The sequence below is a fragment of the Lutjanus erythropterus genome, chromosome 4, assembly GCF_056507025.1.
Source record: "Lutjanus erythropterus isolate fLutEry1 chromosome 4, fLutEry1.hap2, whole genome shotgun sequence".
Lineage (NCBI taxonomy): Eukaryota > Metazoa > Chordata > Actinopteri > Lutjaniformes > Lutjanidae > Lutjanus > Lutjanus erythropterus.
The window spans coordinates 40,624,759-40,646,464 of NC_139320.1; the positions used below are offsets into that span (position 1 = coordinate 40,624,759).

Genomic DNA, 21,706 nt, shown 5'->3' on the forward strand with positions numbered 1-21,706 from the left:
GTCTTTCATTACTTTTGTGTATTTAGCCCCTGTGTTCCTCTGTGTCAGTGTCAGTTCGTTGTGTTTCTCTGTCAGTCAGCCTGCATCCCCTGTGTTTCCCTGCCGAGTTTCTACTGTGTTATTTTTTCCCCTGATGATGATGATGATGATGATGAATTTTCTAATCAGTGACCTGAACTGCAATATCACCAAGGCAAAACGGATAACAGTAAAAAGTATTCAAAGTGTCTGTAGCTGCTTCATCATTGTTTTAGTGTGTGGATTATATACCATGTAAATTTAAAGTGTTAATATGATCTGGAGCAAATGGGAAAAATGACTCTGCATCACCACACGGAGGTTACCATGACAGCGTGATGCACACAGTTTGTGCTGCTGTTACATTACATGAGATAATGGAGTTTGTTATTACACACACGGATACAGATAAGTAGCTCATTATCATCACTATAGTATATAATACTTTTGTGTGTGTGTGTGTGCGTGTGTGTGTGTGTGTGTGTGTGCGTGTGTGTGTGCGTGTGTGTGTGTGTGTGTGTGTGTGTGCTACAACGCCCATTGGTACTTAATATTTAAAACATATAGTCCTACTAGTGATTGGTATCATCAGAACATGTGTTACTCTCTGCTTGTTAGGAGACAGTTTAGTTTTAGGAACTAACTCATCTAACTATATAATTGAGTAGCATAAAGAGATGACAACTACCACCTCGGTATACAACCCTCAGTTTCACCAAATCAATGAACAAAGTTGAAGTGCCCCCAAGTGAGTCATCAACATTTTTAAGTCGTTTTCCAGTAAAAGACAAACTCTTAAACACACGTTAAGAATACTAAATGACTGTCATTGTTGGGCCAGATACTGGCATATATGTGATATACAGCACTATACATCTGTGATAAAAACACTTAAACATTGATTTTGACTTAACGGAAACAACATAGTAACAATTTATGTAATTTCACTATAGAATTATTATAGAGGTTTAAAGCTAAAGTAGTTTAATACAATCAACATGTGAGTGACACATGAGCACTAAGCATTAACAGTGCATCAACAGCTGTATACAGAGACTTCACAAGGGCATTTCTAAATCATGAGGCACTGGGGGCCTTCACAAGACCTAACCTGCATGATGAATCATTCAGTTTGCCCAAAAGATGTAAATTATGTGGAATCACTATGACTTTGGGATTCATGGTGGAACAGTGTATTCATTAGAGCAATGTAACACAGTCATGGGCCAATTAAACTGACTGGAGTTAATATTCACTGACACAAAAATTCAACTTCAGTTACTAATGCAGATCATATGCTCGTGGCATATAAACATTATTTACTGTTGCAAAATTAGGGTTCTAATTTGTCAGATTAATAAAAAAACTTCTTGTACAAGCCACAGAGAGTGTAGTATTTCAGTGCAAGAAAAAACTTTTCATCCCTGAGACCATAAATGAGAGGACTCAGACATCTTGGAGCAAGAATAAAAGTAATGTAATTAAAGTACCTGACATTAATGTATAACATGAAATCAGTTCGAAGAACAGCAGCTTCTATGAATGGGCAACACAGCTGGATGAGACAGAGAAGCAGCTGGAAAGCATGAAGAATTACTGTTTTGAGACCTTTCCATGTTGACTTCTTGTTCTCTCCTGATGCAGCTTTGGCCACTTTCATAATTTTAAAATAAGAAAATACAATGATGATACACAGAATCAAGAAATAGAACAGAACCAGAGATGATCTCAGATGACTCTGCCAAGTTTGAGGGATGAACACCTCCACAGAACATACTGTGTATTGTTTGTATGAGCTAACAGAGGCTGATGCAAAGAAGACTAAGACAATCACAATGCAGGGTACAGAGCTGAGGCCATGGATGATGAGGACAGCACGTAGAGCGTTGCGTGTGGAGCACAGCACTGCATGGTTCAGGGGCATACAAATAGCCACATATCGCTCCAGGGTCATTGCTGTCAGAGTGACTGGTGTAACTAAATTGTACACTGCTAAAAAAATGTAGATGATGAGACACAACCACAGCTGCACAGTCAAATGAAAATAGTTCAAGATGAGTGAGAGATTTGTGATACACAATATCAGACAATCAGACAAAAGAGTAATAGCAAATAAAATGTAGCGCATGGTTGTGTAGAAGAAATCCTTCATGAAAAATGTTGTGATCAACATAAAGTTTATGCAAAGGAAAAGTGACACCAAAACCTGAACTAAAATGACCCGGTAATTAATGCTTCGCATTACGGGTTCACCACCCACTAATGAGTTGTTGTTAGTCATATTATTCACTGGTTTTAAAGGATTTAAATCCTGATGATCAACCTTTATGTGGTTATTAGTTCAAATAAGTTCAATATGAAAGACCTCACAGCTGCAACAGGTAGAATTTGCATTGACCAAAGCAGAAACAATACACAGCAGTAGAATAAATTTGTCAGAAACACATCAACAGTTCAAAGGACACAACATGTTTAAATCTCACCATCCCTACTGTAACATGGCACTGTGGCCCACAGAGAAACGTCTTCTGCTGAGCTCCGTTCAGCCTTCTGAGAGAGGACTGTGTATGAAGGCTTTATAGGTCAACTATTATACAGTGGTGTCACCCAATCAACCTTTGCTCACTACAATATTGTCACCATCAGTTCCTGGTAACGCCCTTCATAGACTATACTAACTAGTAAATAATAAGAAATAGTAGTAAATAAATGACACATGTTGGCAAGTAAAAATGTACTGAAATTTCAGATAGATAAAAGGCTTTTAGGAAATTAGGAGCCTACAACCCATTTAGACCTAGTATTAAAATGTCATCTGGAAAAATGCATATTAATGCAAGGTGTAAACACTGTGATCAGAATGAGATCAGATCTGTCAGACCACATCTGGAGGTAGTTTGGCTTGTATTGTCTTTAGATCTTAAGCAGGTGTAAACACAATCCAGACAACAATCTGGATAACGTATCCAGATACAGATCACATTTTAATACCAGGTGTAAATGTGACGTTATTCATGAATATATTCTTTGCAATAGGGCGTAGCTGAACAGGAAAAATCACACAATAAACATTTAGAAATGTTTTTGCATCTGAACAATCATAATTAGATGTACAGTTTTAAGTGCCATAATATGCTGTGCTGTCAGGCAGAACATCTGCCTTTTAAACTTTGTCATTTAGTGTCAGTTTGGTTATTCATGTGAATCATGTAGATCCTGAGAGTTTTTTAATCCTCACCATGTCTGGTATCAGCACAGCAGCTGCCAGAGATGCTCTCTCCATATTCTCTCTTCTGCAAAATGAGTACTTTTACTTTTGGTATATCGAGCATATTTTGATACATCTACAACAACTTAAAAAATGGATTATGCAATTATGCATGCTGTTTCTGTCATTTCTGTCACTTTTCTCGTGTGCAACACTATGACTGTCGTCCAGGAGAGACTGTTTGAAAATGTGTGCCATTATCTCATTTTACTTTTCACGCAGCCTTTTCGTTTTAGGCGGACAACATGTTGTGCAAACTAGTTTTTTTTTCTAACATAACTGACTCGTAGTCATGTAGTTATGGTTGTCACTCTCTGTGGCCCAGCAGGCTTCAGTGGTCACATTTACAACTTCAAATCAATCACTCTTGCACACAAACTACTATTCCATACTCTTTCATTGCTTACATTTATGCCCACAAAATTACCACTATATGTTTTAGTACAGATTCAACAGCAAACTCTGTCTCGTATGGTTTTGATGCTGCATCAGACGTGTTTCAGCACTCTTTTCCACTTTTCTGTTGAACTTGTGCTCACATGCGTTTAATGTAGGAAGGCTGGACAGTCTAAATAAGCAACAGGAGATTAATGTTGTTTTATACTGATTTTCTTGATTTTGGGAGAGAGATATGTGCATATAATTTGTGTTTGAGCTGTTAAATTCAGTTTATTGTCTGGTTTGATGAAAACTCACAAGACTATTTCTACATCTAAAAGTGTGTTTTACAATCAGATTCTGGATTGTTGTCATTGTTTGCACTGAGTTACTAACAGCAGCAAACACACACAGAGGAATCATTTGGGAATATGATGCTGATGGTGGCTCACTGAAGTCATGGTTTGTTTTTCTCCGTGTGGATTTAGACTCAAAACAGAGCAGCGATGCCAATGAGCCGATCAACACTATTCTCTTATGGCAAATAAACTCCTGTGAAACTCATTAACAATGACGGTTAATTAGTTCATTAATTATTTAAAGTGTCCTCTGAGTGAAGATGGATGACACAACAGGTAAAAGAAAGTTTTTCATCAACTTGTACTGAAGTTTCTGGAGGCCCATTTGTTCTCAAAACTATAGTAAAAACACTTGTATGTAAATAAAAACATACAGGAGTTTAGTGGAATCAACACATCTTTTCTCATTGCCATAATGTAAACATACAAGTTTTATTTATTCATGTGAAATAATGAGATGAATAAATGAACCGTACAAAGTTCAATCAACTCATTAAAATATGTTTTTAAAGAAACATGATCAGCACATTAGCAGACTTCCCAGCATGCATTGCTTGAGACTTTGAGACCTTATTTTTTATAGTTTGAAGAAAACATGGAGAAAACTTGTGTTGTTTGTTTTCACAATAATTAAAACACTGTGAACTTTGATGGAGGTTGTATTGAAAGGGACAGTTCAGCCCAGATTCCACTTGAAAGTTTGTGAATTATGATAATTGTTAAACATTAGATATAATGAAGCATGATGCATATGTTTTCAGTTGACAAATTAAAAGTATAAGTCTGAAATAAATTGAAATTCTTTAATTTAACAAACAAGTAATCTGGAAAATAAATATCAGTTCTAGGGCTGCGTGATATGGCAAAAAAAAAATAATATTGTGATTATTTTGACTAAAATTGCAAATGTGATATTTGATAAGAGATAAAGGGATAGTTTTAGATTATTTGAGGACACTCTTGTTGATATTGTTGATATGAATGAAGCCTAAATGTACCCACTTGTTAGGCCATGATAAAGAATCTTACATGAAAACGTTCAAATAAAAAACATTTTCTTTAATGTTTTGTTAACAGTGTTGTACTGTTAAAAGTTTTATTCATTAGTCAAGCCAACATCAACAGAGCAGTCTTTAAATAATTAATGATGCCATTAACCATCACTTTTAATGAGTCTCACTGGAGTTTGCTGTTACACACAGGAATACAGATAAGTAGCTCATTATCATCATCATATTGTAGAAAACATTATCTGATGATGAAAAACATGCCGGTGGAATATCCCCTCGTGACGTCTCAAAGTTACCTGTCAGAAGTTGATGGCTATACAGGCCACACAGCTGTCAGCAGCTGTGCATCAAAATGTTAAAGTTATAAGAAGTTCTAAAAGTAACATAGTAAAAAATAATGAGAATAATAATAAGAAGAAAATTGATCAGTTGTGTATTTATATACTATACTTTGTGTGTGTGTGTTTGTGCTACAGCACCCATTGGTACTTAATTTATAAAACATATAGTACTACTTAAGGCGTGAAGATGTAGTTTAGTAGTTTAGTCCAGTGGTTCCCAACCTAAGGTTCTTTATTTTTTTTTTAATGTCTTCAGAGTGTATTATAAAATATTTCCCTCTGAAAAAGTAGTGCAGTAGAAGTATGAAGTACAAATACATGGAAATACTTTACTTTCCACTTCTGTAGTAAATGTTTTTGGTACCACAGTGTTGACCAGTTATGTAAAAATATATCGAATATAACTGGATTGGGACGATATCTACTGTGATATTTTTTCATGTTATCATTTCTCTTTACTTTTTTATATTGTAATAAATATTGCATTTTTTGGGACTTTTATCATGATATTATCATATGATGAGTTTTTGGTATCATTACATTTTACATAACCTTTATTTTTTTTTTTACCAGTACTGAAAGAATATGTGTGCATGACATGTCAAAGTGTTCAGGGACATCAGACAGTCAAAATGAACGTTTATCCTGTATTTAGGTCTACATCCACTCTACTCTGACCATGATTCAGCAGTAGGCAGTTAGTCAATTTAAACTCCATCAATTGGTAACTTATTGATGAGAGCTGATCAGTGTTTCTCTCCAGATTTATACAGCAAACAACGCATTTTATATCACACATGACTGAAGTGCAACTTTAACTTCTCAACAACAAAAAAAGTGACCAACAAACATGACATTATTAATTTTTTTTATTTATTTTAAATTTTTGAAGTGAAAAGAAGATTCTTTGTGTGGGCAGGATGAGGAAAAACTCCCCATGACCTGTACAGTAGTTTGAAGGGAAGAAACTTCGGGAAAAGCAATTCAAAGAGAGATCCACTTAACAGCGCTTTGAAAGGGGTTAACGCTGTTTCAATTGATTAATATTCACATTTGTTAAAGCACAAATGTGTTTGTGGGAGTCCCTGTCCCTGAGCGTAGATTTCTGGACTGTGGCAGTAAGCACTGAAGAGTTTTTTGTACCACTTCTTCTTTGTCTTCTTCTTGGTGATTTGACTCGCGATGGCCTCCAGCTGGGACTTCATGGAGCTCTCTCTCTCCTTCAACTCCTGCTCCTTTTCCTGCAGCATCCTCTTTTTCTCCTGCTTCCAGCAGAGGCGCTCAGTCTCTAGAAGATCCTCAGCCTTTTTCAGCTCAGATGCAAGTTTTGCGGTCTCTGCTTGGTGTTCCTCGAGTTGGGCCTGATGTGAAGCTTGAGCTTGTTCAACAGTCTTCTTTACCTCCTGTTCTTTGTCCTGCAGGGTTTTCTTGATTCTCTCTGTGGCTTGAAGGAGGGGCGACTTGTCCACCTGACACTCACTGCAGTGACTGTCCATGTTTTCCAGCAGGGAGATTTTCTCTTGCTGCCAGTGGAGGCGCTCAGTCTCCAGGAGATCTTCTGTGTTTTTCAGGGCAGATGTTATCTTCCTGGTCTCTGCTTGGTGTTCTTGGAGCTGGGCTCTCTGTGAGGCCTGGGCTCGTTCCAGTGTCTTGTTTGCATTCTCCTTTTGCTTTAGAAGAGCTTCTTCTATATTGCTCAGTTTCGTCTGCAGATTCTGAGCTCGATCCTTCTCAAACGCAAGATCAGCCTCCAGTTGTTCAGCTTTTTTGCAAGCCTCAACCGCTGCAGTGTCTTTCTCAAGCAGCTGCACTTTTAGGGATTGAGTGGTCGCCTCAACGTTGTGTTCAGCCGCTGCTCGCAGCTGCTTTTCAACACGGACTTCTAATTTTAATGACTCCACTTCATTTTGAAGGTCCGTATTCTCTCCTTTCATTTTCTCAAATTCGACCTCAAGGTGTTTGCTGTCGGAGGTCTGCTGCTCAAGGTCACTCTGAGCTTTCCACAGCATAAAACTGGTCTTTCTGAGCTGTAGTTTCAGAGTCTCGATATGCTCCTGTTTAGAGTAGACATGTTTGGCCTGAGCCTCATCTAGCAGGGCCTTCAGTCTGCATATATCTCTCTGCATCTGCTCTCTCTCACAGCTCCACTTGTCCTCCTTCTTGTCTTGGAGCTGATTGAGTAAAATGGCCAGCGTCTCCTCTTGGATCTCCAAGTGAACTCACCCCTTGGTTCTACTCGGGGTGAGCCTCGCCTTGCTGTCCATCAGCTCACACCTTACTTGTTCCTCCAGGGAGCTGAGGTAGAAATCAACCTTGCTGTAGTCGTGATCCATGTCTGCTGGTTTTTTCTGCTGCTGGACCTCAGGGTTGTTTCTCCTCTGTCCTCTTGGTTGTCTCTTACTTTGTATTCTTTGTGTCTTTGTGTCTGAACTCATCGCAGTCAAATGTGTGTCTGAAGCCAGCTCGGTCTGAGCTGGCCTTTTATAGCCTCTCAACATTCTGGAAGCAGCTTTGAAACATCACAGGTTGTTGGTTCCATTCTATTCTTTGATCCTGTTGTTGCTACTGGATACCATTGGAATTGTTTGGATACGAATCTAATGATTTCCAAAATGGATGCCAATTATATATGTATATAGTCTTTAAAATTATTACTAATGTACTATTTATGGCTGAATATATATGACATAGAACTGCAGTGTTGTTCATATTGGTTTGAAAATGGTACAAAATTGTTCCAGTGGATGCTGCTGCTACTCATGCCATGGCTCATGTGGACCCCATATCCCATAGTGTACAGCACAAGCATGCAAACACACACACAGTCACAGACACATCTTACAAAAAATATATTTATTATAATATAATTCAGTAAAATAAATCTGAAAAAATAGAGAAATGCCATTAGTTTCGCACAAAATTCTTTTCATGACCACAGTTCCAAAAGTCCATGAACTCTTTTTACATTCATTTATTTTCATCACATTTTTCTAATGCTAACACACCATTTTCAATACTGTTTAACACACATTCAAAACAGAATGATGGCAAATGCATGCATTTCTGCATTGACTATATTGGAATATATCGAAAATCAGCAGAATATTTACAATAAAATGAAATAATCATCATTATAAACACAGCTGATTACAACTGTGTGTAGTAGTTTGTAGTATCTTGTTACCAAACAGAAGCACAAACAAAACTGGATGGTGTACAGTACTATACAGTATGTGTGATAAGTTACTTTCTGCAAAGCTATAGAAAAAACAAAGGATATTGAAGCATATTGCTGGATTTCAGATTCATTGTTGTTACATATATTTTAGATCAGCTGATAGGCTGATAAAGTCATTCCTATTATGTAATGAAAAACAGATTTATGTGATAAATCATTCAAACATCAAAAAAAGTGTAGTTTAGTTTAGTTTAGTTGATGGAGATTATTTTGAGACGTATGAAATGTTTTGGAGGTTTGAGTGAGTTTTAGGGATGAGATCAACTGTTTAACTATAATATTTTTTTGGTCATGAATGCAAACTTTTGGTAGTGACAGCAATGCTTTAGTAGTGACCAGAACATTTTGTTTGCCACGGCTGAATCAGACTCTTAACATTTTATTTTTATCAAATTAACCAATGAAAATGAAAATGCAGTCACACATCTGACAGTAAATATCTGTATGAGTAAGCCATAGAAATTAATATTACTAACAAATTCCACAGAGAGAGGTGATGTGATGATGTAAAGTCACAGTGCTGCTCCTCTGGTGTTCTGAAAATGATTTCTGTTGCACAGTGACCTCTGGAGGCAGAGATGGTGGAGAGGACTGAGTTTACTCTCACTCAACTTAATTTGTGCATGTCAGTGTGTATTGACCCAGAACTTCAAAATCTCTCTGTGACTTCTGTGTTTTTCTTTATCTAAATCACCTCCTTTATTTTACCTGCACTCATCATGGACAGAGGGAGTGTCCCGGTCAGGTCATACATTCACTGCATTTAGACAACAACTTCACAACATCCAGTGATTTTAAGGTCCTGTGTGTAAGATTTACAGGGATTTATTGGGAGACTATGGCAGAAATTAAATATTCATTAGTATGGTTTCATTAATGTACAATCAGGCATTTATATATCTTCAGAGGGTGGGGGTCCTCTTTCACAGAGGCCGCCATGTTGCAGTTACAGTGGGCCAGAACAGACAAACCAAACACTATCTCTAGACGGAGCCTTTTGGGCTTTTTTCAAGGGTTGTAACCACTGTAGACTCTCCTACATGCTTGAATGGAGAGAGGGAGATGAGAGAGATGTATGCAATTAGCAAGCTCACTAGACGCCACAAATTTGTATACACTGGTCCTTTAAATAAAGTCTCCTGGAGACTGAGTGCCTCCGCTGGCAGCAAGAGAAAATCTCCCTGCTGGAAAACATGGACAGTCACTGCAGTGAGTGGCAGGTGGACAAGTCGTCCCTCCTTCAAGCCACAGAGAGAATCAAGAAAACCCTGCAGGACAAAGAACAGGAGGTAAAGAAGACTGTTGAACAAGCTCAAGCTTCACATCAGGCCCAACTCGAGGAACACCAAGCAGAGACTGCAAAACTTGCATCTGAGCTGAAAAAGGCTGAGGATCTTCTAGAGGCTCAGCGCCTCTGCTGGAAGCAGGAGAAAAAGCGGATGCTGCAGGAAAAGGAGCAGGAGTTGAAGGAGAGAGAGATGTCCGAGCCACCTCAGCTGGCTCCTCTTGACGTGGAGGAGCAGCGGCTGTACTCCGGGCTCCTCCTGGGTGACAGAGCTCCTCACCCTATCTCTAAGGGAGTGCCCCACCACCCTGCAGAGGAAACTCATTTCAGCCACTTGTATCCGAGATCTTGTTCTTTTGGTCATGACCCAAAGTTCATGACCATAGGTGAGGGTAGGAACGTAGATTGACCGGAAAATTGAGAGCTTCGCCTTTCAGCTCTGCTCCTTCTTTCCCACGACAGACCAGTGCAATGACCACATTACTGCACCAATCCATCTGTCAATCTTGCGCTCCATCCTCCCCTCACTCGTAAACAAGATCCCAAGATACTTGAACTCCTCCACTTGAGGCAGGGACTCTCCTCCGACCTGGAGGGAGCAAGCAACCTTTTTCCGGTCGAGAACCATGGCCTCGGACTTGTAGGTGCTGATTCTCATCCCAGCCGCTTCACACTTGGCTGCAAACCGCCCCCATGCTGAAGGTCTTGATTCGAAGGAGCCAACAGGACAACATCATCCACAAAAAGCAGAGATGAGATCCTGTGGTCCCCAAACCGGACTCCCTCCGGCCCCTGGCTGTGCCTAGAAATTCTGTCCATAAAAGTAATGAACAGAACTGGTGACAAAGGGCAGCCCTGCCAGAGTCCAACAAGCACTGGGAACAGGTCTGACTTACTGCCAGCAATGCGAACCAAGCTCCTGCTCCGGTCATACAGAGACCGTACGGCCCCTAGCAGAGGGCTCCGAACTCCATACTCCCAAAGCACCTCCCACAGAATGCCACGAGGGACACGGTCGAATGCCTTCTCCAAGCCCACAAAACACATGTGGACTGGTTGGGCAAACTCCCATGAACCCTCAAGCACCCTGCGGAGGGTATAGAGCTGGTCCAGTGTTCAACTATCGGCCGAATTCTCCTCTCCAGTACCCTGGAATAGACTTTACCAGGGAGGCTGAGGAGTGTGATCCCCCTGTAGTTGGAGCACACCCTGCGGTCCCCCTTCTTAAATAGTGGGACCACAACCCCGGTCTGCCAGTCCAGAGGCACTGTCCCCAACTGCCACGCGACATTGCAGAGGCGTGTCAACCAAGACAGCCCTACAACATCCAGAGACTTGAGGTACTCAGAGCAGATCTCATCCACCCCCAGTGCCTTGCCACTGAGGAGCTTCCGAACTACCGAGACCTTATGGCCACAGCTCCGAATGGCTGTGTCAACAACGGAGGCAGAAAACATGGTCCATTCAGACTCAATGTCTCCGGCATCCCTCGGGATCTGGTCAAAGCTCTCCCGGAGGTGAGAGTTGAAGACCCCTCTGAGGGTTCTACCAGATGTTCCCAACAGTCCCTCACAATACGTTTGGGCCTGCCAAGTCTGTCCAGCTTCCTCCTCCGCCAGCGGATCCAACTCACCACCAGGCATGCAGCTCAGCCCGTCTCTTCACCTGAGTGTCCAAGACACACGGCCGAAATGTAGACCTAAATACAGGATAAACGTTCATTTTGACTGTTTGATGTCCCTGAACACTTTCACATGTCATGCACATATATTCTTTCACTACTGGTAAAAAAAAATAAAGGTTATAATTTATATATATATGTGTGTGTGTGTGTGTGTGTGTGTGTGTGTGTGTGTGTGTGTGTGTGTGTGTGTGTTAACACTGTGGTACCAAAAACATTTACCACAGAGGTGGAAAGTAACAAAGTATTTACTCAAGTGCTATAATTAAGTAAACATGTGAGGTACTTGAGCATTACCATTAAATGCAACTTTACACTTCCACTCCACTACTTTTCAGAGGGAAACATTGCTAAATTAAGATTTTACACAAGCCTCTGTGGTACACATTATGATGCAGTTGATAAAAAAAAACAAATTACCATATTTTTTGTCATAAAATAGAACAAATAAACATAATTTGATTTTAATTTCTTAAAGCTCTCAGGATACACCTTATGGTGCATTATTTAAAGCAACGCTGTACCGTAATGGAAAGGAATGGAAAAAAGAGCTATTGTTTAAAATTTGGACATGATTTTTAAATAATAATTACAGCATTCTTGGAAAATATTCAGTATTATTCAAATATTATCATCAAATACACTCAGCCTCACCAGTTTAAAGTTTATGTAGTTTGAAATTGAAAAACATTAAAAATTAACTATTGTCACAAGTTTGCCTGGACGTTACCCTCTGGCACCATTGCACCATTTGTTGGAACAGCCTATAGGAAAAAATGTGTCAAGAGTGGAAGCATATTTCACTACTATTAATTTTCCTTGGGGGTCAGGCTCTTTTCTAAAGTATTGCACCACAACTGAGGATACATGGTTTAAAGGGATAGTTTGGGACTTCAATACCTTTATTTGACAGCATTATTTAAGTTATATGATTTGCGCTCTTGTTGTAAGGTGTCACCGTTATGGTAAACATGAATGATCAGAAGATAATGTTGGTGTTTTCACCACGAGGGGGCAGCAGTGTTCAGTGTGTGACGGCCTCACAGCAGAGGAACCTTTGCTCGGTGACGACGAACATTTTATTGTGGCGGACCAAGATGGCCGCGCTGAGGAGGGTAACAAACTGCCTCCGTCTCCTCAGGTGAGGTGTTTATCACAATTAGATAACGTTTAAGTGGCAGTTAACAATAGCTAATGTATCCACGTTACACTAAGCTAACAGTCTCCTATAGATTAAACACCGCTGTTGACTTTATTGTGGGGAAATTAGCATGTTAATTAGCATGTTTTGATTCGCAGCAGTGCTGGCGAAGACAAGCAGGAAGATGTCAGAAAACTCGTTTGACTTGTTTTCTTAAAATTAGCATTAGCGTGTTTTTCTGTTTTCTCTGTCCTACGTCATACAGTCGTGACTCAGTGAAGACAGAGTACGACAAATACTAAGTGTTACACATTATTTCCAATTAGATTCAGTTTTGATGTCTGACCATATGATTTATATTAAATACGTGTATAGGGACTCATTGATAAGCTATCTAAAGCTTGAGAAAAGGGGCTTAGTCATAAACAAATACTAACACGTAGTGTAGATAAAAAAAAATGCATGTGTTAACCTATAAAGTAACATTAACAACTTACAAATCACATTAGACCACCAAAGACCTAAAGAAATTGTAAAACTAATCTAAAATAAACCTTAAAAGCTAATAAATGATCCCAAGACGTGTTTTCCCATCAGTCTTAAGCATTGGTTATACAGGTAATTAACGTTTTTACGGTTTTTATAGAAACGTTTGCCTTAGAAACAGATAATGACATTTTTGTAATATTATTAATCTTATTCCATACCTGTGGACTTCTGCAAAGAACTACAGCTTCACTGATTAATTGATCAGTCCTAAACTATTTGCTAAATTAGATGCCAACTATACTGATAATCAGTTAATTGGTTTGAGTAATTTTCAATGCTACTACAAGGAACGTTCATATTTTGTTGATTGTGGACAAAAACAGTGTTTTCATCATATAATATAATCTTAAAATAATAACGTAACTTAATTAACAATTTAAAATACTCTTCTTTTTAACTGGCTAACAAGCTACTCTTTGTAACTTTGCCAGGAAAAATGTAAACACAAGCTTGTTTCACTGATTTCAAAGAGTCGGTGGCAGGCATTTAGAGTAACAATGTAGAAATAGCCACTTTCACTGATGGTCTCATTAATATATGTATGTCATAGAGACGTCAGTATTAAATTGAGACTGTTTCATAACCAATTAAAAAACTCCTTGTAGTGGCTTTAACAAAAGAGTAGTTAAAAACCTGATTCCAGCTTCTCAAATTTCAGTATTTTTGTGTTTTTTAATCCTCTTTTACAGCTAACTGAATATGTTTGGGTTGTAGACAAAACAAGACCTTTGAAGATGTCATACTGGGCTTTAGGAAACCCCAATGGACTTTTTCAGAATTTTCTAATTAACAAACTATTAATCGAGAAAATAATCAAAAGATGAATTTACAATGAAAATAATCATTAGTTGCAGCTCCACAAACTACACTAAAGCTTGTACATTAAAGCTTACGTTTTTAACCCTTTATGAAATACTTTTCTTAGTCTTATATGTATGTGAGGGAAATGCAGTGTATGATCAGTTTGGCAGTTTCATGACTGTGCTTCAGAACTTTATTGTAAAAACATAAGACATTCTTGGATTTAATGGGATACCACTGTTTTAAGCTGTACCTGGTTATGTGTTTTGTTCAGGAGTCCTGCTCGTATCCTGTTCAGCGGCGGAAAACCTGCAGTCCATAAACCAAGGAAATGGACCAATATTCTGTACACAGGTATTGCATCTTTAACCGTTGGCGGCAGCCTGTGTGCGATACCTTTCAAACAGGTCAGTCTCTCACCTTCCAGAGATCAACACATGGAATTACAGCCATGTAATTACAGTCATCTTCAGTATATATCTTCTTACTGTTCCATGTTTTCTCTCTGTGTCTCTGCAGCAGGTTGAAAATCTCTCTCATGACTCTCTGATCAGACGAGCAGCCTCTCTGGTCACAGACAGCTCAAGCACTTTCCTCTCTCAGGCCACCTTGGCTCTCGTAGATGCCATAACAGAGTACTCTAAAGTAAGTGGGTTTTTTTTGTATCTTATTCTAAACATTTTCCCTATATCTTTAGGATTCCTATATTCAGTCTTTGAAATTTAAGTTCAAGTATCATTTGTAAAGTGTAGGAGCTCCTGATCCATGTGTCATCATAAGGTAGGGGTTTCTGGCACAATTTCACATACTTATATGGAGGAAAAGGGTTCAAAGAGGAAAAAACTCCAGCAACACATTTCAGCTCTGCCCTCCATCAGGGTCACCATATTTCTCAAACATTAGGGGAGCTCCCCCTGGTGGGGCTCAGAGGCACTGCAGGGGGGCGTGAATGACCAGGAGAAAAATTAAGAATGGAAATAAGTTGAATGAATATGATTCATGTAGGTAAAGTAAACAAACAAGAGTTTACTGATGCCATCATGCTGACCTTAATTTCACTAAAATTTAGAGCTGCAACAATTAATCGATTAGTTGTCAACTATTAACTATTTTGATTACTGATTAATCAGTATTTTTTTAAGAAAAAAGTAAAATTTCTCAGATTTCAGCTTCTTAATTGTGACTGTTTTATGGTTTGTTTAATCTATTGTCAGTAAACTGAATACCTTTTGGTTGTGGATAAAACACGACATTTGAGGACACCTAGGGCTTTTGGAAACGCTGATTGACATTTTTGACCATTTTCTAACATTTAATAGACCAAACAACTAACTGATTAATCAAGAAAACAATTTAGAGATTAATCAACAATGAAAATATTAGTTAGTTGCAGCCCTACTAAAATTAAACTTGGATCCTTTTTTATTAGTTGCTTCTTCTATCATTGTTAATGATTGATAAAAATGATGAAATCGGGGCATTAACTTCTTTTGGCTCCCGAGGAGCCATACAAAAAAAAGTTTGGAAAAAAACAGCTTCTTAGTGAAAGACAATCAGAAAGTTTGGATTTGATTTGAGTTCAAGACTTCTGTGACTTCATTTGTGGTACTCAAAGCACCAAAATTGATTTCTTTCCGGAAACACTGTCCTGGTAAGTGGTAGGGAAAATCTACAGACCTATTTATTCACTCTAATTGTTTGAAATTTATCAGTATTTCGGAAAATTCTCCTCTGTGCTACCCTGCCACCATAGTGGGCCTTCATTTTTAAATGTAAACGGTGTTTGTCCTCCCTCTGTTTGTTAACAGGCTGTGCACACACTCATTGCTCTCCAACGACGATACTTGGACTCACTGGGAAAACTGACTCCTGCAGAAGAGGATACAATCTGGCAGGTGATCATTGGCCAGCGTGCAAAGGTTAGTTTGCTATCCTCTTTGATGAAAAGTACTTCAAAACCAACCAAAGCATAACACTATTTTTCTGTTCATTTATTGATTGTGACACCATAAATATGACAGCAGACATGCAAAACCTTCAGAACAAGAGCTGTTTGATCTAACTTGGGATTTATAATTCTGTCTGTGCTGACAGGTTAATGACAGACAAGATGAATGCAAGCGCTTTGAGTCAACCTGGGTCAGCGCAATCAAGCTGTGTGAAACGGCAGCGGAGGCGGCGTACACGTCAGGTGTGTGTCATATTGCTGTGTTTGGATGTCAGGGTTGTAGTGTTGAGGCACGTTTTCTCAGGACTCTAAAAGCGTTTAGCTACGAATCGTCTTCTCAAAGCTTTGTACGTTGCTGCCTGTGCCTGCTCACATTCAGCTGCTGTCAGTGTTACACTTTAGACAGTGTTTGGATCATTTGCTGTCACTCGGTAGCTCTTTGTGTTAAACTAAATGGAGATGATGGACAGGAGGGCCTTCTTAATGACCACACCTAATGTCTGAACTTGAGTTGGTGTTATTGTCAACCTTTGAACTTTTTTCAGTAGTTTGACAGTATGTGTGTTTGCATCGCTGTGTGTCCAGGAGCTGAACACGCGTCCATCACAGTGAGGACCAACATTCAGACGGCCCAGCTGCAGGTGGAGGAGGCACAGAAAATATCACTGGATGCAGATAAGATGCTGGCTGAGACTAAAGTGATGGAGGTTGAAAGGATGGCACAGTATGCTGCCTCTGTACAGAGTAATGATGAGGAAGACATCCCTGAGGCGTATCTAAGAGAAGACTGAGACAAATCCCAGACACATCAGAAAACAAAAGAAAGCATAAAAACGTTTTTGTCACTTTCAAAGTTTAAAAAAAACAAAACTTTTGTAATTTTGAATGTCTTATTTTATCTTTTTGGGTCTGTAACATGTGATTTGTTTTCTCATTTGTAATAGACAATGTTCAAATTTATGTGCCTAAATCTGCACATGAACTGCAATACTGAAAAATTTAATCAAACAAAATGAGGATGTCTCCACAGTTCAGCACCCGCTTTTTAAGTGTTTGGTAATTTAAGGGTAAGTAAACCCTGATTTGTCAACCACATTTTTGTTTCTAAGTTACTAATGGGGGTGATAGTTTTTGAAATTGGTCACATCCAACTCAATTAAGTGTAGGGATGTCTCGATACAATTTTTTCTCTTCCGATACGAAACTGATATTGCAGCCTTAAGTCTTGGCCGATACCGATATTGATCCGATGCGATATCAGCACAAATCATACATACTTTTATTACTTATTTTGTAGTGTGGAATGTTAGAAAAGTCTTGATCAAGTGATGTTACTCAAACAGAGAACAGTAGTCAGCAACCAGAGTCACTTATGGATAGAAGTGCTGGAGCGGAAAATGGACTGCTTATCGGAGCATTTATATCTGAGATTTTAGATGCAGTCTGATAAAATCCAATACTCGTTTTTTGGCTGATATCGGACCGATATCAATATCGGATCGGGACACCCCTAATTAAGTGTTCATCCAAACGATGAGAGTTGGTGATTATTGGAACAAAACATGAACCAAGGAAAGACATGAAATAAGGAAAAATAAAGGAAAATTACCAAACTAACCATACCCAAGCATAATTCACATAACTAGGTGGGTGCTGAAGGGGCCTGAAGACATGTGGAGGATTAATCAAAACCGCAGCGCAGATGCAACATGCCCAGTGGAATCAAGGAGTAAGAATTTTAGTGGATGTTCTCTGATGGCGCACAGTTGCCCATAAGTTGTTACGTGTTGTAGCTTAGTTTCACTTCTGCTGGCTGCAGTGCTCTGGACCAATTTCAAAACTTGCTGCCTTCATTAGTCACTTTGACACAAAAACATAGGACAGTAGGATCCAGGTTGAAAAAATCCAAAGTTAACCTTTAAGTGTTTGGTAATTTAAGAATTATTTGAATAATGCTTTCGCCATATACGGCATTATTTTTTCTTCACTGTTTATTATATTGTGACTTGATATTTGTGTTATAATTTTGTCAAAATCCATTGTAATAAAGACAAAGCACTATAAAACTGTCTATTTTTGATTTTCACTTGTTGCTACAGCATCAGAAAATGAAACTTATCATTTCATCCCCTGTAACTAGTGGAATACTTTGTTTACTGAGGCGACTAGTGGGTTAGAGTCAGTATTGTGTTCCCACTTGTTTTCTAACATTGCATCAGTCCAAATGACTGAAAAACATTTAGCCAGTGCTAAAAAAAAAAAAAAAGAACAAAAAAACAATGTGTCCACTTCATACAGCTGCCAAAAGATGAGAGTTGTGTGAAACCAGCATTTGCCAGATTTTTCTCTGACTTGATGTGAATGGATACATCAATGGTTACACGTTGGAGGTGTCTGTGTCAACTATGTGAACAAAATGTCCTCTGTGGTCATCTTGGGAGGTATTTTGTTTGCTGAAGTGACCAGAAGCCACTTTGTAAACACCGTCAAACCCAGAGACACCACACGATTGGCTGACTAACAGTGTGTTTGTGAAATTCAACCAGTCAGCTGGTGGTATCAGTTATTCACACGTTATTCTGTAGTAATGTCATTTGAATGTGCCATCCACACAAATTTCAATCTGCTAATGAATTCATTTCCCACTGATTCACACTTGCGTACCTCTGAGAACATCTTCAAGGTAGTGTTGCTTTACTTGTTATTTGTGTCTCTCTTTTTCACTCAACAACTCCACCTTCACTGCAAATTAGCCATGTCCTGACTCTCTCCTGTAGAGCTTTTAGGCCGTTTCTCAGAGACCCCCTCCTGTCACCACTTCATCATCAGCGTCACCTCTTTACGCGCCGTCAAAGGGCAGAAAAAAAACCAATGACCATTTTAAAAGATGGTCGAATTGTGATGACTTTTTAAAATGGAAACAATAATAATTTCATAACTGGATCGATTTGTAAATGACTTGTAAACAAGATGATTGCAGACTGACCTCATTTCCGTGTATATAGGACTGCACAGGTTGCAAGTAGGGCTGCAACTAAGGATTGATTGATTAATTGGTCCAAAAAAATGTGATCAGTGTTTCCCAAACCCCAAGGTGACGTCCTTGAATGGCTTGTTTTGTCCACAATCCAAAGATATTCAGTTTACTGTCATAGTAAATCATCTTTAAAAATGACTCAAAATGATTACTCGCCAGTCAAAATAGTAATAAATGGCAACTAACTGTTTAATAGCCTAATTGTTTCAGCTCTAGTTGCAACTTGTTTTCACTGTGGACTAATTTTCCAGAGCATAATGATTCAGAATTTCAACCAGACACCAAATCAGAGTTTTTCTGCACGGGGAGAAAAGGCTAAAATAAGAGATGGATCTTTAGAGGATTTTTAAAGGTTTCAATGGAAGGCGGAGATCTAATCGTCAGTGAAAGCTCATATTAGCTTTGGCTCAAGGTTGGACTGTGGATCTTGTCCCCTATCACTTACACCAGACCTAGACTTACCTTTAATACCAGCAGATGGCAACCTAAATCCATGGCAACACATTTTTGTTAATTACTGCTACAGTTGCATGCACTGTGTATGCAGTTCACATTCCCAGTCAATTGACATTTATTTCTTCACTATTTCACACATAAATGTTTTATTATGATAGTCATGACCTGCACTAGTTTATTTGGTGTTTATGGTTGTGTTTAAATGGGAACCCCAGATTATTAGAGCAGATTTCAAATGAATATAAATACATTTGCAAAACCAGTGTGTGTACATACAGAATGACACAACACTAATTTCTCACCATTTATTTGCCTTCACACTATATTAAATACTTTGGAAAGTTAGACTACACTTTCTAAATACTCATCTAACCTGTAAATCTAACAAATCCACTCATCCTAGCAGGCTTATCCTGCAGTGATGTGAACATGCTTTGTAATGTTGTCTTTATTGTCTTCACGTCTGCCTCGCAAAGGTCAGCTTGCACTGCAGAGGGTCATTTCAGAGGGAGCTCATTACGGGGAAGACCTGCAAACATGAGTGTGTAGCATCAGCAGCGGGGTGACCTCTCCCTGCTCTAGATGGTCAAGGCTTGGCAGGGGATGGGACCATGAGAGTGGCTACAGAAGAGAAGGAGGGGGGAGGTTTTGAGGTGTGCAAGGACCAGCTCACCAATGTGACTAGTGAGGAATGTTGTGTTTAACAAAGGCTGTTTTCACAGACTGTAAAACCAAACGTCCCAGACAGTCTGTGTGGATGTGCACCCACTGGTCACACAGGGGAGGTGGTGCCAGTGCAGCCTTGCCTCTTGCCTGCCTGGAAGAAACTGTAATAGTGCTTACTGAGGATTTTTGCAGCATGAAACCTCAATGAGGTAACCACAATTACAAAGGTCATGGGCCATAAATGCTCATAAACTATTTAGTGCTACTGAGGGGGTTTGAGGCATTTATGCAGCATTTCTGCAGCACAAGTTATGTCAGTGGTGCGAAATAAGACTCACTGAAACTATTCCACCCAAAATTGGTGATATCATTAACACATTAGATGCATTGTGGGAGAAAATGAGATGTGATTTATCATCTCATAAATGCATGACTGCACTGACTTTACTGTTCCGATGCAAAGTGGCCCTGGAGGGGAGATTGATTGGTGAAAAGGGCAGCACTTTCACCTGGGGATTTATGGCTCTTTGAGGATATAAATAAACCACCAGAGGGTATAAAGGCAGGGGGTACAGTGTGGTGACACATCATGGGTCATGCTTTAATCACAGTGAGGCTGGGAGATGGAGCAGGTTAAATTTTTTGAGAGATGGAGGCTCCCTGGAGAGTTCCCATCCCCTGATGATGAGGACACTAATGCAGGCGATGAAGACGTCACCGCAGAGCGAAGCTCACCGTGAGGGAATCACATTGGGACGAGCGTTTTTGCTTATCTTCAGTGAATAAATATGATGTGCGCCTAAAAACTGCTGAGGGAGCATGTTTATCAGTTCAGGCTACAGAGCATGATAATAACACTGTGCTGCCTGCACACAACGCCGGATTCCTGAACGTGTAAAAGCTGTAATTATCTCAAAGGAAAGAACAATGCAAGAGAGTGTTTCATTACCACTTTGTTTTAGGACAGAGTTACAGCCTGCCTGTGTTTAAGCTGGTGAGAATGCACTTTTTTTTTAACTTTTTCAGAGACAGGAATCAGTGAAGCGTTTTAGTTGCGTGCGACTGTTTTGTCCTTCACTAACAGATCTCCCGGGTGTTAAATTAACTTTCACATTCACTTCCTCATTGTTCAGCGCAGTTTTAAAATACTTTTGCCACATCCGTTACACATTATCCAGGAAATATGTCCCTCAAAAATCCCCATCTGATTATCATCATCATGCTGGTTTTATATTCATTTTAACATCTAGAGACCAATAAATGTGCTCAATACACTGTTATGTTGTAATGGTGGCAGTCTTAATGTAGCCAACAGTGTTTTCATTTCAGGTATCCATATTTTCACTGACTAAATCTGCAGTATGTAGGACCATAACTGCTTAAATCAAATAAATAAATAAATGAGCAATGAAATGCACCAAAAATAAAACTGAAGATATACATAAGCATTAATCAATTTGTAAAATGGGTCATTAATTGACATTCCTGTTTTAATATGCTACTGTATTTATTTTATCTTCATATTAATTA

At 39.1% G+C, this 21,706-nt stretch overlaps 2 protein-coding genes and 1 pseudogene across 3 annotated transcripts; 1 reads left to right on the forward strand and 2 right to left on the reverse strand.

Annotated features, from left to right (window-relative positions):
* Positions 1–1,372: 1,372 nt before the first annotated feature.
* LOC146329019 (odorant receptor 131-2-like) lies at positions 1,373–2,299 on the reverse strand. The gene has a single exon (XM_084716726.1). It carries the CDS (start codon positions 2,297–2,299, stop codon positions 1,373–1,375), a length of 927 nt encoding a protein of 308 aa, XP_084572852.1.
* A 4,115-nt stretch (positions 2,300–6,414) lies between these two features.
* Positions 6,415–7,707, reverse strand: LOC146329020 (uncharacterized; annotated as a pseudogene).
* Positions 7,708–12,627: 4,920 nt separating this feature from the next.
* Positions 12,628–16,887, forward strand: LOC146329021 (diablo IAP-binding mitochondrial protein-like). 2 transcript variants are annotated; one of them, XM_084717987.1, is made up of 6 exons: positions 12,628–12,719; positions 14,344–14,476; positions 14,589–14,714; positions 15,878–15,988; positions 16,164–16,260; positions 16,603–16,887. In XM_084717987.1, the coding sequence occupies exons 1-6, from the start codon at positions 12,676–12,678 to the stop codon at positions 16,806–16,808; spliced, it is 717 nt and encodes a 238-aa protein (XP_084574113.1). In that variant the 5' UTR covers positions 12,628–12,675; the 3' UTR covers positions 16,809–16,887. The 2 variants fall into 2 exon arrangements, with proteins under 2 accessions (XP_084574113.1, XP_084574114.1); XM_084717988.1 differs by having other exon boundaries at positions 14,592–14,714.
* Positions 16,888–21,706: the final 4,819 nt, after the last annotated feature.

What these genes read in the sequence shown, in the direction of transcription:
- LOC146329019 (XM_084716726.1), bottom strand. Translation starts at nt 2,299, where the DNA reads ATGACTAACAACAACTCATTAGTGGGTGGTGAACCCGTAATGCGAAGC.
- LOC146329021 (XM_084717987.1), top strand. Translation starts at nt 12,676, where the DNA reads ATGGCCGCGCTGAGGAGGGTAACAAACTGCCTCCGTCTCCTCAG. An exon ending in AACTGCCTCCGTCTCCTCAG is followed by an intron (nt 12,720 to 14,343) that starts GTGAGGTGTTTA and finishes TGTTTTGTTCAG; the next exon opens with GAGTCCTGCTCGTATCCTGT. An exon ending in CCATAACAGAGTACTCTAAA is followed by an intron (nt 14,715 to 15,877) that starts GTAAGTGGGTTT and finishes GTTTGTTAACAG; the next exon opens with GCTGTGCACACACTCATTGC.